General features: G+C 40.0%; 1 protein-coding gene across 1 annotated transcript in view; it reads left to right on the forward strand.

The window, feature by feature from the left end:
* Positions 1–19559, forward strand: part of MYRFL (myelin regulatory factor like) — a 140521-nt gene that overhangs the window by 77530 nt on the left and 43432 nt on the right. The window contains 2 exon segments of the mRNA XM_058308416.1: positions 4853–4961; positions 5706–5815. Of these exon segments, the coding sequence (XP_058164399.1) occupies positions 4853–4961; positions 5706–5815 (219 nt within the window).

Genomic DNA, 19559 nt, shown 5'->3' on the forward strand with positions numbered 1-19559 from the left:
CTGTCTTTTCCCCCTCCCTTTCCAATCCCTACCTATTGTACATCTTTCCATGACTAGCTCCTATTTTAAAGTAATTAATTTATTTAACAAATGTCACTTGAGTACCTACTACACGCAAGGAATTGCACTAGAAACTGGTGATGTGGAAATGAACATAAAACCCTGGACTCAAATATGTCCTCATCTTCAAGGGTTGTATATTTGGTAGAGTGAAAATGATAACAGAAATGACACAATTAATTGTCTAGTGATAATTGTGAATGAGGCCTTGAAGAAAAGAGAAAGTACTACAAGCCCATAAAGCAGAAGGAACTCTCCTAGTCTTGGAGGTTGTTTTAGTTTCCTAGGTTGTTTAAAGTAGATACAATTAAATGGGTTGGCTTAAACAATGGGGATTTGTTAGCTTACAGTTATAGGATGAGAAAATGTCCAAATCAAGGCATTCTCAAGGCAACGCTTTCTCCCTGAATGCCAGCTGCCAGTGATCCTTGGCTCCTCTGCCACATGTCAGTGTCTGCTGGTCTCTCCCTTCCCTTCCAGGTTTCATTGCTTTTATCTTCTTGCTTCTATTGCTTTCTCCCCCACCCCCACACCCCCCATATTCATTCCATTTATAAAAGGCTCTAATAATAGGACAAAGTTCCATTCTGAATGAGGTGTGTGACAGTTTGAAGTTCTTTTGTGAATCCCAGAAAAGACTGGTTTTGAACTAATCCATTTTTGGGTGTGAGAGTCTTTGACTGCATTACATGTTGTTAAGGCACCTTTATTAGATTGCTTTTGATTGGACTATGTCAGTGAGGCATGATTCAGGTTAGGTGTCTGACCTCTCTCTGGGTCTTTCATAAACTGAGAACACACAGAAAGGAGCACACAGAAAACAACAACAACAACAACAACGACAACAAAAGACAGCTGCCATTTTGACCCTGCCATGTGAGAGAGGACTCAGGGATCACTAGCATTTGAAACTTAAGTTTGAAGCCCCCGAAGAGCCTGGGCCCATGGAGCAGCTCAATGCTGAAGAGACAAGCTATAGGCCTGATTGCTCATAGCTGAGCTCTGGAAGACAGTGAGCCTTCAGGGCAATGCAGGGGTCTCGGCAGGATACCAGGATCACCAGTAGCTGAACTTTGGTGAGAAAACATCTCTGCTGATATCTTGATTTGGACATTTCATGACCTCTGAAGTATAAGATTTTCTCTTAATAAATCTCCTTTATAATAGCCAACCCATTTCTGGTAATTTGCATCGGAAGCCCTGCAGCAAACTAATACAACGTAGATATATTAACCAGCTGAAGGGGTACTGATGCATAGTATCAGAACTCTGTTGGCTTTTATAAAGGGTATTTATTTGAGGTAGAAGCTTATAGTAAATTACTTCCCTCACCAAAGTCTGTTGCTGCATGTTGGAGCAAGATGGCTGCCGACATCTGTGAGGATTCAGCCTTCCTCTTTCTCTTAAGACTCCATGGTCTCAGCTCCTTCTGATCTCAGCTTAGACTGGCATAAAGCTTTGTCTCTCTCCCCAGGACTCAATTTCTTTCTGGGCTCAGCTGCTCCGGTCTCTCCACAAGGTCAGCTCTACACTGTCAGGTTCTCTCTTTTCCTGGGGCCTCTGCTGTATCTATTCCTCTGTATTTATTTCTGGGGACCCCAGCATCAAAACTCAAACTCTCTCCTCTGCCATGTAGTTTTCTCTGTGAGTCCCTGCCCCTTGATGTCCTACTGACGTGGCCCAATCAAATCCTTAATCATAATTTAATCAGAAAGTGAAACTTCTGAATCTAATACAATCTAATATGCCTGCAGGAACAGACCAGTTTACAAACATAATCCAATATCTATTTTTGGCATTTATAAACAATATCAAATTGCTGCTGCAGGTCACACCTTAACTAAAGCAGCCTTATCAAAAGACCTCTCTTATAATGGGTTTATACCCACAGGAGTGAATTCGAGTTAAGAAAATATTTTTCTGGGGATACATACAGCCAAAAAGTACCACAGATGTCAAGAACTACTTCTCTGAGGAAGGGATGTTTAAACTGAGGGAGGAGAATTTGGGGAATAGAATGGTCGAGCATTTCAGGCAAGGAAAATACCATAAGCAGGGGTCCTGAATTGGAAGGAGCAGGACATGTATGAGGAACAGACATAACCTAAGATAATAGTTAGGATTTCACTATCTTTAGGAAGCCTTCTGTTAAGCTCCCCTAAGCATATTTTAGGTACTACTGGGGATTGAATAGTGTCCCCACAAAAAGCATACTCCTGATCCTGTGGTATGAACCCATTGTAAAAAGTGCCTTTGAAGATGCTATTAGTCAAGGTGTGCCCAAACTTAGTGAAGGTGGGCCTTAATCCAATATGGCTGAAGTCCTTTTAGGCAAAGGAAATTAAGCATTGGGGCAGAAGCCATGTGGATCAACCAGAAGCTGGTAGTCAACAGAACCTGGAAGAGAAAGAAGACATCACCATGTGCATTGTCATATGATAGAAGAACTGAAGAACCCCAAAGGTTGTCAGCAAGCCAGAAGATACTGACCTCTGGAGGAAGCAAGCCTTCTAGCCTCTGAAACTGAGCCAATAAATTCCTGTTGCCAATCCACTGTATTTGTTTTAGCAACTGGGAAACTAACATAGGTACCTTCTCTGAGCTGCCGCAATTGTCTATTCATAATTCCATCATTGCCTTGCATTTCTCCCAATGTAATGACCGGGTATGTGGTATGTCTGCCTTCCTGTTTATACCACAAACTTTTAAAGGGCAATCATTTTTGAATCCCGAACATTTACTGTAATACATGAAATGCAATGCTGAAGGTGATCTACTTAGTGGAGTAAAACAATGAATGAATGAATTGAACCAAACTTTTGATGACCTTTAACAGCAGTGAGTTCAAAACTACACTCCCCAACAAGTACTTGAAGTAAAGCTATTCCATTTAGCCAGTTAAGTGCCAAGGCACAATCTTTCAAAACCAGCCAAACTAGGGAAGGATTGAGAGCCCTGAATGATGGTGAAGGAGCTTTACCACCTGCTTAACCCAGAGTGGGTCACGAGAGGAGTTACGGGCCATGACAGGGTTTTTCCTTCAGAAAAAATAAATAAGACATTTTTGGTTGTTTTGATACATGCATGAATACTCAGGGAGTATAATTTTGTAACCATTTTTACTTAAAGTCTATTTTGTCTGATATTAGTACAGCTACTCCAGCTCTCTTTTGGATACTATTCGCATGGACTACTATTTTCCATCCTTTCACTTTCAACTATTTTTTGTATGATATATTTTTTATTTATTTTAAAAGATCCTTAGATTATATAAAATGTTAAATAAAAAAATGTAAAGGATTCCCATATGCCCTACTCCCCACACCTTCCACTTTCCCCCTCATTAACAACTTCTTTTTATTAGTGTTGTACATTCATTGCAATTGATGAACGTATTTAGAGCATTGTCACTATGCATGGATTGAAGTTTCATTGTAGTTTACATTCTCTCCCACTCAATTCTGTAGGTTATGGCAGGATATATAATGGCCTGATCTGTCATTGCAATGTCATTCAGGTCAACTCCAAGTCCTGAAAATGCCCCCCTTTGACATCTCTATTTCCCTCTCCCTGACTTCAGCACCTCCAGTGGCCACTGTCTCCACGTCAATGATATAATTTCTTCCATTGCTAGAATCACAATGAATCTATAATAGAATAAGAGTAAGTCCACTCTAGTCCATATTTTATTCCCCAATCCTGAGGATTCTGGGATGGTGATGCCCACTCCACCTCTAATTGAGAGGGGGCTTTGATCCCATATGGCTGATGGGTGGGACTCTCTTGCTTGCAGTTGTAGACTCTCAGTTCCTTGGTGTTGTGGTTGTCCATCCTCAGCTCCTTGTTAGTTGTCTTGGGCACTTTCAACTATTTTTGTCTTTGAATTTATGGTGAGTCCCTTCTAAACCGCATATATTTGGGTCATGTTTATTTAATTGCTAAGAGACATTGGTTTCATAATTTATTTGTTCCAAAAGAAAGTTTGGGTGCTGCATATAAGGCTGCCAACTTTTACTTGTTAAATATGATCATTAAAAAATGATCCTCTGCTATTATCATCATTTCATTAGAAAAATAAAAACCAACAAATTCAAATTATAGGGGAATTTTTTTTGAGACAAACACATTTGCCTTTATGAAAAAAATCACTATATTGTCTTCATTTTATCATTTTGCTGTGACCCTGTGAAATTTTCTTGGAAGTGCCTTTAACACCCTAAGTGCAGCGAGCTCACAGGAGGACACATCACTGACCAGCGTAGTCTGGGGAGGAAGCTTCTTGGAGTAGGAGAAAGGCTTATGTCCTCCAGAGCCAGCAGTTGTGTGGTCCCTATTTATAATCTGCCATTCGTGAATTTTCAGCAACAGAAAGTCCAAAAAGGCAACTCAATGATGTATGTTATATCATACCTCAAATATGGTTACTTGGACTAAGTCCACATTTTCAATTTCTAAATAGAAGTTGTGCCTGTGAACCCATGTGCTCAGTTGTCAGAAGGAGGATTCACCTTTCAGAGGAAAGAAGTAAAGCAAGTGCAGTGAGTGATGGGGCTTTTGTTCTGTATTTTGCACACGGAAACTCTCAGTTTATTATTTAGTGTTTGGAAGTCACTGAAGTGACTTGAAACTTTGGCTCCTCTGGGGAGAAAATAAATTTCTTTTAAAACAATTTTCCTGAGAGTAAAGGATAGTCTCACTGTCAATGTTCCTAATCTCTCTGGGTCACTCTGGATGTTGATTTTAATAGCAAATATCTAAGTGCATGAAATCTGCCCTTCTTTAATTAAATTAGGTTGACACAAATGAACAACTGAGAAGGATAGCCCAAATGAGGATTGTTGAATACGACTACAAGCCTGAATTTGCATCTGCGATGGGAATAAACACTGCCCATCAAACAGGTATGCAGACAAATTTCCTTTTTAACTTTGCATTGCAAACTAATAAAATTTTTAATTCCCTCTTTAATTAGAGATTGTGTGCTATGACATTTGACAATACCCTGGTGGTCTGACTCGTCCTTGGTGAAATCCATCATCACTAGAATAGGAAAGGATAAAGAATCTCTGTGTCATCTTTACTCAGCACCCCACCTCTACTCCCACACCCCAAGGAACTGGTGCAGTATTTTAAATACACAGTTTCTTTTCACTGGAGTCCTCTTGCTCCCGGAAGGTGAACCCAGGTGCAGGTGGAAGCTATGACTGTGTGAGGAGCAGCACTGGGTAGTCTTGGGAGGAGAGAGGGTGGCCGAGGAGATGGCCCTAGTCGCAAAAGGGGAAAGCAGAGTGGTTCTGCCCTCTAGTCGTCCTATAGGAAAAGAAACAAATCCAGCTAATGTCCCACCCTGACTTCTGTGCACAGGGATTTTAGGGCATTTACTTCCCCTTGAAACATTTGGCTCAGAGTCTCAAGGAAGAGCATAGAAAAAGGCACTCCCATTTTGAATCCTAAACCTGGCTTTGAATTCCTATTTTGCCTCAAGTGCATTGTAGATCAAAGGAAAAGCTTAGGAGGGATAGCATCTATTTCCATTTATTTCCAAAGATTTTCTATGTGGTTGTCAGTATTCCATTCTGACGTAGGCCTGATTTTCTCCAGTAAAGTCTTTCCTGTCTAAACCTGTTGGAATGTTTTCTATGTAGGAATAATTGCCCAAGAGGTACAAGAGATCCTGCCCAGAGCCGTGAGAGAGGTGGGTGAGGTCACCTGTGAAAACGGAGAGAAGTTGGAGAACTTTCTCATGGTGGATAAGGTAATTAATAACTCATTAAATATCTGCTGTTATTGCTAAAACCCTATGGATACACCCTCTTCTGTGGAATTATAATAAACTGAAACATCTAACCAGGAAACAGGATATTAAAATGAACTTTTCACTAAGCTGTGGAATAAGTTGGTATCAATTATCCCACACTGGTCACAGGTGCTAAAAAGAAGACTTATAAGGAAATAAGAAAAAGGCATATGAAATAATGAAAAACAGAGTTGAGTAGGTCATCACTGCTGGGGTATATATAACTGGCGTGGGAGAGCCCACTTAGCAGGAATGCACTTAAACAAGGTTCATGTACATGATCAATAGTGACAGTCTTGATTAGACTCTTTCCTTAAAAATGGAAACTTAGGAAAATAGATTTTATTTCATATAATACAATTTAAGTTATAATTAAAACAACATGCTACTTCTTAGAAGGATTAAAGATGGAATGAAGTGCTGATTTGGTTTTTTTTAGCACAGTTTTTCAAGAAAATCGTAAATTTGACTTGCACAGCATAATCATAAAGTGGGCCAATTTTACAAAGATGTCCATGGGCCTTCTCATTTTTCTCAAGGGCCTGTCTTACTTCTTTGATATTCAAATCATTCTCTTTTGAAGTACTATAATCATCCTTGTAGATTTGCTCCCCTTCATTCCTTAAAGGGTCTAACTGCAGGTTCCACACTTGCTGATGCTTTGTGTGTGATTTGAGTAGTTCTCCGATATACCTTCTATCAATTATGTGGAATTCTGCTTTCTTTGCAAGGTTTGCAAATCCACTCTCCTGCTGATTTGCATTAGATTGCATTATAATATTTGACTTTGGGAAGAGAGACTGATGTGGGTATATCATGGTAGCAGGGAGGGTTGTGTGAGCAAAGACTAAGTTATAATTTATCAGTCATGGGGGCAGAGCTTTGCAAAATTTATAATGTCCATGAATCACTGGGGATCTTGTTAAAATGGAGATTCTGCTGTGGTAAAAGAGTGGGGTAAGAACCGAGACTCCACATTTCTATTTGACCTTCAAGTGATGCCAATTTGGCTAGTCCTGATTGTCAATAAGCCATGCTTGGAGTAGCAAAGCTGAGGGTGCATTTTCACATCAGGCCACTCCACAGTCTTCTAACTACAAGACCTTGGATGACAAAAACTCAGGTGACAGGGTCTGGAAAGACTGTTGAGCCCTGGGCTGGCAGAGCCTAGTAGCAGAGTCAGGTTACTTCCTCCTGCTTTCCAGGAACACATTTTTAATAAAAGAAATATTTTTGTCTCTTTCCCAGACCTAGGCTATCATTTCACTGGTGTAACCTGAGAAATTTATTTTTAATAATAAAATACTGACATTTTCCAAAAATTTACTTAAAAATTAAAATTTAGCATTGTCCTAGCTGCCAGGCTGCTATGACAATTACCACACAATGGGCTGGTTTAAACAACAGGAATTTATTGACTCATGGTTTTGTGACTAGGAGAAGTCCAAAATCTAGATATTGGCAAGGCTTGCTTTCTCCCTAAAGACTGTAGCATTATAATACTGGTTCCTGGCAAACCTTGGGTTCCTTGGCTTTCCTGTCACATGGAGATGTCCTCTCCTTTCTCTTCTGATTCTATTGACTTCCAGCTTTTGGTTCCTCCCTGTGGACTTCTCTCTTGTCTGAATTTCTTCTGCTATAAAGGACTCCAATCATCTCAATTAAGGCCCACTCTGCTTCAGTTGGCTACATCTTAACTAAAAGAGCATCTTCAAAGATCTTCTTTCCAATTGGTTCACACCCACAGGAATCCAGACTAAGATTAAAATCAAATCTAAATGGGGTACCTAATCCAATCTACTACAGGTGTATTCAAAGTTATTCATCTAAGAGTCAGCCTTGCTCACTCCCACCTTCGTATGCTTTCTGGGGTGAGTGAGAAAGGAGGTGGTCACAGTTACAGTCTTAGGAACAGCCTTTGGGAGTGTGTCAATAGGCTGCCAAGGTAGGGACTTTTGGGGTCAGAAGTTTCTTAGGGAAATATAATTAGAAAGAAAATCTACTCCCTACCCAGAAACACTCTCCACAAAGGCAGAAGAGAAAGAAAAAACAATTTTATTATTGAATGAGCACTAAACCAAAATGTGATACATTACAGATATCCACTAAAGAGATTGCGAAGATAGAAAACTCACACTTTTTAAGTGGACACAACCCATTATATACATATTCTCAAGATATTTCTGGTATCTTTAGGACCCAAGATAGGTTTGCAATTTGATCCAAGTACTGCCTGAAAGTGTGCACCTCTCCTCCTAGGAAACTGGGAGATAGGAGGCTATCCTCCTTGATTACATTTCAAAGACTGGCTCTGGTCCTTGAGGAAACATTCTTGCAGGAGGCTTATTTATTTATTTATTTATTTTTTTTTTTTTTAATTTTTTTTAATTGACTTTGTAATAATATTACATTAAAAATATATATGTGAGGTCCCATTCAACCCCACCCCCCCACCCCCCCTCTCCCCCCCCCCCCAACAACACTCGTTCCCATCATCCTGACACATCCATTGGATTTGGTAAGTACATCTTTGGGCACCTCTGCACCTCATATACATTGGTTCACATCATGGCCCATACTCTCCTCTATTCCATCATGTAGGCCCTGTGAGGATTTACAATGTCCGGTGATTACCTCTGAAGCACCATCCAGGGCAGCTCCATGTCCCGAAGACGCCTCCACCTCTCATCTCTTCCTGCCTTTCCCCATACCCTTTGTCCATTATGTCCACTTTTCCCAATCCAATGCCACCTCTTCTATGTGGACACTGGTTTGGTTGTGTCCATTGCACCTTTATGTCAAGAGGAGGCTCAGATTCCACCTGGATGCTGGATGCAATCCTCCCATTTTCAGTTGTAATCACTCTAGGCTCCATGGTGTGGTGGTTGTCCTTCTTCACCTCCATCTTAGCTGAGTGTGGTAAGTCCAATAAATCAGATTGTAGGTGCTGGAGTCTGTTGAGGCTCAGGATCTGGCTATCACATTGTCAGTCCAGAGATTCAAATCCCCTAAATATATCTTAAACCCCAACATTAACTGCACCTCCAGCACATTAGCATGAAAGTCTTATGAAGGGAGATCCCATCTGAGTCCAGATTCATCACACATAAACACCATTTCCAAAGAGGGGCCATCTGCCCTGGTAGTTAACCCCATCGGCCATGACCATAACTCCCATGGGTCTCTTTAGCCCTCAAAGGAACCAATATCTGGGGGTTGTATCTGCTTTATCTGTCTCTCTGACTCTGCTCAGTTGTGCATGAGGGCAAACCTTCTGCCAGCCTCCAGACTCTTTTTTAGAAACTCGTAGCCATATAAACTCATTTCGCAGGAGGCTTATTTAAACTTTAAAAAAGATTTACAAACATTTCAGAGCGGCAGAGAAAGGATTTACAATGACAAGTTTTCTAAAGTAAAAGAAGAATTAAGCCTCTTATTTTTAATTTGTATTTGCCTTCACACCCTCTGGCTGTGGCCCGCCCTTAGAATATTCAGAAAAAAGGTTTTCTGTATTAAGTAACATCTGTTTAGGGCCTATGACTGTCACTATTCACCATAATAATTGACTCTCCTTCTACCCCTCCCAATAACTTCCCAGTTCCCTAGTTGACTTGAATGGACACAGTTGGGATTATTAGCAGCAGGAGTTCCAAGGGCATCACTCCCTTCTTCCAGGAGAGTGTACAAGCCAAGCTCATTCCTAGCAAGGCAAGCCCAGAGCTCTGGGAAAGGAGGTGTAATTACTGTTCCAGGCAGCCGGTTTATGTGTCACTTGAGGGGAGAAAACCATGCCAAGGCAAACTTCGTTTATAAATAAGTAAGACAGAGTCCAGAATGGGAAAGTTGCACTTCTCTTAGTGAGAGAACCTTGCAGTACAATTTATAGAGGTGTCACTAAGGTTGCATTCATTTGCAGAAATGGTAACTCTAAGAGCAGGTGGACATTTCTCCACTCTGATGACACAGGAGAATCCTGGCTTTCTTCTTTGGCTTACTCCTCCTAAAATAGACTTCAATTGCTGGTTTAATCCTCAACATTGTGGGATATCCCTCCCTTGATACATTTTAAGTGCTTTACAGGGCATTTTCTTTATTCTTTCTCATTAAGAATACAGGGAATGTAGTTGTAAAAACAAGTAAGATATAGAGACAGCCTTTTGCCTCCTACCCACTTTCAGGGACAGTGTGGTGACTTTGATTATCATGTCTAGGGCTGCTGTGTTTTAAGGAACTTCTTTAGGACTTTCTGAGCTTTGCTAGAATGGGAATCCAGAGTCTTCTTTAATCTTGTCTTTTCCATTCAAGATTTCCTATTAATTTCAGCAAAACAGCCTTTTATTTCAAAACGCTTCCATGTCTTTTATTCCATTCTCCTTAAGTGCTCCTTTAAAACATTTCTACATATATCTGGCAAAGGCTTAGTATCTGGTATAATAAAGAGCTTCTACGGCACAACAAAAAGACAATGTAATTAAAAAATGGGCACTTTCTCCAAAGATATACAAATGGCCAATAACCACAAGAAAAGTCATTAGGGAAATGCAATTCAAAACCACAATGATTTACCACTTCGCACTGACATGGATGGCTCTAATAAGAAAAAGTGGAAAATAACAAATGTTGGTAAGGATGTTGACAAATTCGAACTCTTGTGCATTGTTGCTGGGAATGAAAGTGTAGCAGCTGCTGTGAAAAACAGTTTGGTGGTACCTCAACAGTTAAACATAGATTATCGTATGACCCAGTAATTCTACTCGCAGGTAAATACCCTCAAAGAATTGAAAGCAGGGACTCAAACAGTACTCGTATCCCAATGTTCACTGCAGTATTTATTCAAAATAGTCAAAAGGTAGAAACATCCCAAGTATCTATTAACAGATGAATGAATAAACAAATGTGGTATATACATACAGTGGAGTACTATTTAGCCATAAAAAGGAAATTCTGCTATATGTTACAACATGAATGAACCTTGAAGACGTGTAGTAAAATAAGCCAGACAGAAAAGGGCAAATATTGTGATTCCACTTATATGAAGTATCTAGAATAGGCGAATTCATAGAGACAGAGAGTAGTTTAGAAATTACCAGGGGCCAAGAGGAGGGGCAATGGAGAGTTATTGCTTAATGGGTACAGAGTTTCTGTTTAGGGTGATGAAAAGGTTATGTAAATAGTGGTGATGACAGTACAAGCATTGGGCATGGAATTAATGCCATTGAATTATACACTTAAAAATGGTTAACATGGCAAGCTTTATGTTATATATATATATATTTTTACCACAATAAAAAATCTTTAAAAAAAATAGAAACATGGAGTCTAATAGAGAAGATAAAATCTGCATGCTAAAAAAGAATGCTTAGCTCTTACCTGGAAACCTACTGGCCAGTTCAGAAGACAGCATGGGATTTTAAGAAGAGTGTTCAACAGCAAAGAAAGACGGGCTTCGCTCTGCCACTATCTAGCTGAGAAATTTAGTGATATCACCTAACTTCTGTTGTTTTCAATTTCTTCATCTATCAAAAGAGGAGTGGGAGAGTTACTTGATGATCTCCAAAAGACTAGTTCCTAGAAGGGCCTCCATTCTTAAAATGAAGATCACTCTGACCTTCCAGTACTTCATGTGACTCCTGAGACATATGCCTTGTTTGATTTTTTATTTTTTATTTTTAAAAATTAATTTATTTCTCTACAACCTCTTATTGTTTTCACTTGCTGAAACATCTTTTATTTATTTATTTATTTATGTATTTATTTATTCTTCCCCCCTCCCTCCATTGTCTGCTCTCTGTATCTATTTGCTGTGTGTTCTTCTGTGTCTGCTTATATTCTGAATTGGCAGCTCCAGGAACCAATCCTGGGAACTTCCAGAGTGAGAGAGAGGCAATCATTCTCTTGCACCACCTCAGCTCCCTGATTTTTGCTAAGTCTCTCATTGTCTCTCCTCTGTGTCTCCTTTTATTGCATCATCTTGCTGTGTCAGCTCTCCGTGTTGGCCAGCACTTCGTGTGGGCCAGCTTGCCATGTGGGCCAGCTTGTCTTCACCAGGAGGCCCTGGGTATTGAACCCTGGACCTCCTATATGGTAGATGGGAGCCCAATTGCTTGAGCCACATCTGCTTCCCTTCCTTGTTTCTTTAGGAGGCACCGGGGCCTCAGGTGTGGGAAGGAGGTATCTAATTGCTTGAGCACCTCCATTCCCTGTTTTGTTGTGTCTCCCGTTCTGCTTTTTTTCCTCCTCACATTTCTTGTTGTACCATCTTGTATCAGCTCTCCGCACCTGCCCATTGTATCAGCTTGTTGCCTTCTTTAGGGCACTGGGACTCTCTGCTCCCTGCTTTTTTTGTGTCTCCCATTATGGTCTTTTCTTCTTGTGTCTCTTGTTGCATCTTCTTGTTGTGTCAACTTGCTGTGCCTGTCCATTGCACCAGCTCACTGTCTTCTTTAGAAGGCACCACGATCTGAACCAGCAACCTCCCATATGGTAGGTGGGAGCCCAGGTGCCTAACCTACATCTGCTTCCATAATTCTAAGAAATGAGAATGCAGAATGGTACTATATCATGTTTCCAGAAATTTCTAGGTGTGGTTTTCTTACTCTGGGTTCCATGAACTTAGTGAAAAATAAAGTAATATGATTTTAAAGCTGAAAGGGCACTTAAGAGCACCTGGTCCAGCTCTCCCATTATGCAGATGAAAACAAGGAAGCCTAGACAAACCTGAGTCTCCTGATCATCTCCATTAGTCCATGCTGTTTCTCTTCTTTAACATTTGGATTGCAGTACATTAGAGTAAATTATTTGTTTCCATTAATTTGTTTATTTGAAAAGGCCCATTTTTCCTTTGTCCTCTGTCTTGCTCCCCTGAACTCTTGAGGGCTCTGACTGGGCTCATGGTTACTTGGATTTTCTGTATTTTATATTTGTCACTATGACATTCCACAAATATATACATAAAGTTAAGTCCTTTTGTTACAATCACAAATATGGTGATTATGTTCAGGCCATTTTGTCTGGAATTGCCCTGAATTTTGTCTTTTGGGGAAATAATGCTGACATTTGAAAGTTGTTTTGGAACTTTAACTTCAATGGGGCAGATTGAAAATGAAATCAATTTAATAACAGCAAAAGTATAGTTTAGGCTTCATATGCTATAGTAACTGGTAAAGATCAGATTAAGATACAGTCTCTTGGGAAGCGGATTTGGCCCAATGGATAGGGCGTCCGCCTACCACATGGGAGGTCCAAGGTTCAAACTTGTATGATGAGTTGGCCCAGGTGCAGTGCTGATGTGTGCAAGGAGTGCTGTGCCACGCAGGGGTGTCCCCCATGTAAGGGAGCCCCATACGCAAGAGTGCACCCTGTAAGGAGAGCTGCCCAGTGTGAAAAAAGTGTAGCCTGCCCAGGAATGGCACTGCACACATGGAGAGCTGACGCAGCAAGATAATGCAACAAAAGGAGACACGGATTCCGGGTACCACTGACAAGAATACAAGTGGACACAGAAGAACATACAGTGAGTGGACACAGAAGAGCAGACAAATGGGGTGGGGTGAAGGGGAGAGGAAACAAAAAGATACAGTCTCTTCACTCTTCACTCCATTTTGCTTCCATCTACCTTCCCATTTACACAAAGAAATTTTCATTAATTTTCATTACAGGTACCCAATGAAAACTAGAAAAGCTTATGAAGATGTTGCAATGTTGCACACCATGATCGCTATCTTTTTTTTTTTTTTTTTAATTTTTTTATTTTTTATTGACTTTGTAATAATATTACATTAAAAATATATATGTGAGGTCCCATTCAACCCCACCCCCCCACCCCCCCTCTCCCCCCCCCCAACAACACTCGTTCCCATCATCATGACACATCCATTGGATTTGGTAAGTACATCTTTGGGCACCTCTGCACCTCATATACATTGGTTCACATCATGGCCCATACTCTCCTCTATTCCATCATGTAGGCCCTGTGAGGATTTACAATGTCCGGTGATTACCTCTGAAGCACCATCCAGGGCAGCTCCATGTCCCGAAGACGCCTCCACCTCTCATCTCTTCCTGCCTTTCCCCATACCCTTTGTCCATTATGTCCACTTTTCCCAATCCAATGCCACCTCTTCTATGTGGACACTGGATTGGTTGTGTCCATTGCACCTTTATGTCAAGAGGAGGCTCAGATTCCACCTGGATGCTGGATGCAATCCTCCCATTTTCAGTTGTAATCACTCTAGGCTCCATGGTGTGGTGGTTGTCCTTCTTCACCTCCATCTTAGCTGAGTGTGGTAAGTCCAATAAATCAGATTGTAGGTGCTGGAGTCTGTTGAGGCTCAGGATCTGGCTATCACATTGTCAGTCCAGAGATTCAAATCCCCTAAATATATCTTAAACCCCAACATTAACTGCACCTCCAGCACATTAGCATGAAAGTCTTATGAAGGGAGATCCCATCTGAGTCCAGATTCATCACACATAAACACCATTTCCAAAGAGGGGCCATCTGCCCTGGTAGTTAACCCCATCGGCCATGACCATAACTCCCATGGGTCTCTTTAGCCCTCAAAGGAACCAATATCTGGGGGTTGTATCTGCTTTATCTGTCTCTCTGACTCTGCTCAGTTGTGCATGAGGGCAAACCTTCTGCCAGCCTCCAGACTCTTTTTTAGAAACTCGTAGCCATATAAACTCATTTCTCCTTTCCATTTCCCCCTTACTTTAGGTCAAACAGCATTTTAAAGTCATGGTATTTTATGTAGACATGGATATTCTGCTGATCCGCATTGAACCTTCCGTATAAGGTCATTTTCCAGTTGCATCATCAGTTGGTAGTTGATAGTGGTCCCTCGTTGCCAGGGAGGCTCATCCCCGGGTGCATGATCGCTATCTTATGTCCATGTGTACTTTGCAACTTTATGCCGATATATGGAAAAGAATAAAACTGGGCCTTTACTTCACTGTTACTGTCATCAACCTAAGTTTGAAATTAATGGTGTCTATCAGAGTTGATACAAGCAGCTTTTCTTTCTCGGCTTAGTAGGAGAGATGGCCTTGCAAGATAAACTTCTCTTACCTGGTGTGCCTCAGGGCAGAATGCTTCGTTGGGGGAGGGGTAGGAAAAGACTGACACTAAGAGGAACAGGTGACAATGGACACTGTGGTTTAACCTTGAAATCGAGCTCTGGGAGAGTTTTTTCTTTAATTATTTGGGAGAAGATTCACTTTTCTTGAGGATTATTATTAGTTGTGCTTGGTATAAGATGAAGGTCATCTTCAGAATAATTAGTCCTTGACCAATTGTTATTTGTTTAAGATTGCATGTTACAAACCACCCTATTACAGCAGCATGCAGTTGCTTTTTATTTATTTATTTCATCTTCCCTTCAGCCGTAATGTGCCAGTAATTCTCTGTGTGAATCAACCAAAGATCAATAACACTTGCCTCCTGTCTTGAAGGAACTTAGTCTAAGAGGGATGATAATGCAGGCACCCAAGCAATCAAGTTCTAAATTATAGTGGAGATGTGCTGTGGGACAGGACACATAAAATAAGGCAGTGCAGCACTTCAGAAGAAGGAAAGAGAGTATCTGGAGACCAGACAAGCATTCATGGGGTAGAAAGGAAAGAGGAAGACTTGAAAGACAAGAGAAGAAAACAACACTGGCAGACCTTGGGGTCTGAACATGCAAGGAAGTCGGGGGGGAACATCAGAGATGGCCTTTTTCTCATCCACCACATCCAATTAGATACCAAGTCCTGTTTTTCCTACTTAGCAACGTGTCTCTTTTTTTTTTTTATCTTAATCTTTTAGCAATGTCTCATATATCAGTTCCCTTCTTTATTCTTTCCATTTTTCTCCCAAACTGTAATAACAACCTCTGAACTGACCTTCTAGCCATGTTAAATTATTTTCCTTAAAAACAGAAACAAAACGAAACAAATTCCTGATCCTATAATTCTCCTTTCCCATTTTTGGCTCTTCATTGGCTGCAGTCTATTATAACCCTCCAGCATCTGGATCAAGTCTTGTCTCTCTAACTCATTTCCCAACATTCACACCCATCCCTCAACCCCAAAACGTCTATGGTGCAGCTAGAATGAAAAATGCTCTTACCATTTTCCAAATAAGCTGGAGCTTTTCCGAATACTTTCTATACACTCTGAGCCCTTTAACTGGGACGCCTTTGCTACTTCTCACCACTGAAAACTCTTCCATAGCATTTCAGATGAAATGCCACCAGATATCTAGGCATTCCTCTGTATAGCTTAACCTCCCTCTCAAGTAGCTTCCATTGCCTTCGTTACACAGCCCCTCAGACTGCTTGCTCCTGACCCCAGCAGCTTTTCTCTCTGTTCCTCAAACATGCCAATTCATTTCTGCCTTGGAGCTATTCCACTGAGTGTTCTCGGTCCTAAAGACTCTGTCTACAGATGATCTCATCATTTGGATCTCAAGGCAGAGGCCTTCCTTGGCCACCCTATCCAAAAGTCTCCACATTTTATGAACTCTGGGTTTTAATTTTCTTCATAACATTCAGTGCCTTCCCACTCATTAAAAAAAGGTGCCCCTTCTGGTAGAAGCAGACCCCATCTACCCTCACAGCTGGGCCTCTGCAATGAACAAAATGCAAACCTGTTCACAGCAGCCAGCAGAGTATCTATCCCTAACCAAAGTGCTCTTGTTTATTTGCCTAATTTCTCTACACCTTTCTCCCCAATTAGTTGTGCGAGACCATAAGCCTTATCTGTATTTTTCAAAACTGTATCTCCAATACTTTATTGGTGACTTTCACCTCAGGGCTTAGAGTATTGTAGGAATTCAAAAAATACTGGTTGAATGAATTCATGAGTTCTGTGATACCTTGATTGATCCTGTCTCTACACTGCCTTAGGCCTTGGAATATGTATCTTCTAGTGTATTCATCACATCATATTGCCATCATCTTTCCATTAAAGATCTCCTCCGATAGACTGTGTCTCTGGCCAGAAAAAGTGCTTCCTCAACCCTTTATTGTTCAATATACTATTTGATACCTCCCTAGTAACCAAAAAGAATTTGTTGAACAAATGTCTGAATGTTTACATTAATGCCTAAGGTTTTGAATCTCAGTGAAACAAAAACAAGTGGGTCCAGCAATATAAGCAAGGAAGTCTGAAAATTGTTTTCTGGAGAAAAGCAGAGGTCAGCTTCGAGGGATTTTTTCTTTTCCAGTTATGAGTTTGAAATGTCAGGTTAACTTTCAGATGAAAATATCCAGAAGGTGACTAGGAATGAGGGACTTGAGAGAGAAGTTGGGACTAGAGATGAAGTTGTGGACATGGGTGAAGATACTAATTACTGAAGGGAGAGATTATGAAGGGAGGTAACAGATTGGAACCTAGTAGCCAAAGCTGGGCTGCAGACTCCCCACCCACACCTGTGTTTTAAAAAATGTTCTAATCGGTTGCATCCATTTAAAAATGAGGAGCTTTTCACACATATTTTGGATTTCTGGCTCCCTTGAAACATGGAGCTAGGAGTGGCTGCCAGAAGCCCTCCCTCACCTCCCATCACTGCTTCTTATTACCTGCCTGACCCTAAAGATTTTAGGTTCTTATGGAATGAGAAGCAAAGAGAAGATGCAGCAACTAGAGGAACACATGTAGTTAGGGCCTAGAGAGGAGAAAGAGGACCTGTGAAGACCTTGAGGGTTGGGCAAAAAAGGAAGCAGAATTTGGGGCAAGCAGATGGGATCAATAAGGAATTGGGGAGGAGACAGGTGAAACAGGAGGGAAATCAACTTTACCAAAAAAGTTATTGATTTTGGGGATTGAAAAATTATCGCTGATATATGGCACAGTAGTTAAGAGCCTGAATTTCAGCACCAGATAAACCTTCATCCAAAACCTGATTCAGAGTTTTGGAATTATAAGGTCAACTTTATAGCTATGAAAACAAATTATTCTATTCACTTTTTTGCAGTAAAAATAACTTCATTATTGTGAGTTGAAACTCTAGCTTTCTTAATCAGTTTTTATCCCATTAAAACAATTTTTAAATAAATGATTTTTCACTATGAAAATTGTCTGAGGACCACAACTTTCAGGCCATACAACATAGGATGACTCTTTAAGTGATTACCTGTCAATAAAAGTTTTCCTAGATGTTACCTAGAGATGCCACCACATCAGGCATCTCTGAAATGATTTATGGTTTAGTATGCCATACATTAGTCTTCATTTTCAAACATAGAGAAACTGAGTTTTAAAAAAATTATATTAGTTGAAGTTCAGATAGCTAGCCCAAAATCTAAAGGGGTGATTTCTTATTTCCTAAACAGCAATTTTTTTACAAAATTTTATTGTTACCACATACAATATAACATTTCCCCTTTTAATTATATTCAGATATATATTTCAGTGCTGTTAATTATATTCACAATATTGTGCTACCACCAACACCATCCATTACCAAAACATTTCCATCATTCCAACTAGGAAATTTGTACATTTTAAGCCTTAATTTCCCAATTTTTATTCCCTATGCTTTCTCCTGGTAACCTATATTCTAGATTCTGACTCTATAAATTTGCTTATTCTAATTATTTCAAAGCAGTGAAGCCATGCAATATTTGTACTTTTGTGTATGGCTTATTTCACTCAATATGATGTCTTCAAGGTTCATCCATGTTTTTGCATGTATCAGGACTTCATTCCTTTTTATAGCTGAATAATATTCCTTTGTATGTATATACCACATTTTATTTATCTTTTCATCAGTTGATGGACACTTGGGTTGCTTCTGTCTTTTGGCAAGTGTGAAAAATGCTGCTATGAACATTGGAATGCAAGTATCTGTTTGAGGTCATGCTTTCGATTCTTTTACCTAGTAAAAGGATTGCTAGGTTTATCTGATGCTGAAATTCAGGCTCTAACTACTGTGCCATATATTACTGGTGATTTTTTCAATCATCAAAATCATTAACTTTTTTGGTAAGGTTGAAATATTAGGTTTCTGAGGAACTGCCAAACTGTGTTCCACAGCAGCTCCACCATTTTACATTGTCACCAGCAATTCATGTAAATGAATGAGTGTTTCTATTTTTCCACATCCTCTCCAATAGTCATTATTTTCAGGTGTTTTTTTTTTTTTTTTTAAAGCAGCCATTTTAATGGATGTGAAATGGTAGCTCGTGGTTTTGGTTTGCATTTCCTTTTTATTTCAACAGGTTTGATAGTAAGGTCCCTCTTTTCATTTCTGATTTTCATTATTTGTGTCCTCTTTTTTACTTTTTCAGTTTAGCTAAATGTGTGTCATTTTTGTTGATCCTTTCAAAGAACTTACTTTAGGTTCTTTTGATTTTTTTTTTTTTTTTTTTTTACTTTATATTTCATTTATCTCTGCTCTAATCTTGTTATTTTCTTCGATCTGCTTTCTTTGGGTCTAGCTTGCTCTTTGTTTTCTAGTTCTTCCAGTTTTTGGTCTAGGTCTCTGATTTGAAGCCTTTCTTCTTTTTTAATGTAAGCATTTACAGGTATAAATTTCCCTTCTCAGCACTGCCTTTCCTGCATCCCATAAGCTGTGGTACATTATATTTCCCATTTTGATTTGTCTCAGGAAATTTCATGATTTCACTTTTGTGTGTGTGCCTCTTTCACCCATTGGTTGTTTAAGAGTATGTTGTTTGTTTTCCACATATTTGTGAGTTTTTCCTTTTTCCCCTCT

The sequence above is a fragment of the Dasypus novemcinctus genome, chromosome 12 (genome assembly GCF_030445035.2).
Source record: "Dasypus novemcinctus isolate mDasNov1 chromosome 12, mDasNov1.1.hap2, whole genome shotgun sequence".
NCBI classification, from domain to species: domain Eukaryota; kingdom Metazoa; phylum Chordata; class Mammalia; order Cingulata; family Dasypodidae; genus Dasypus; species Dasypus novemcinctus.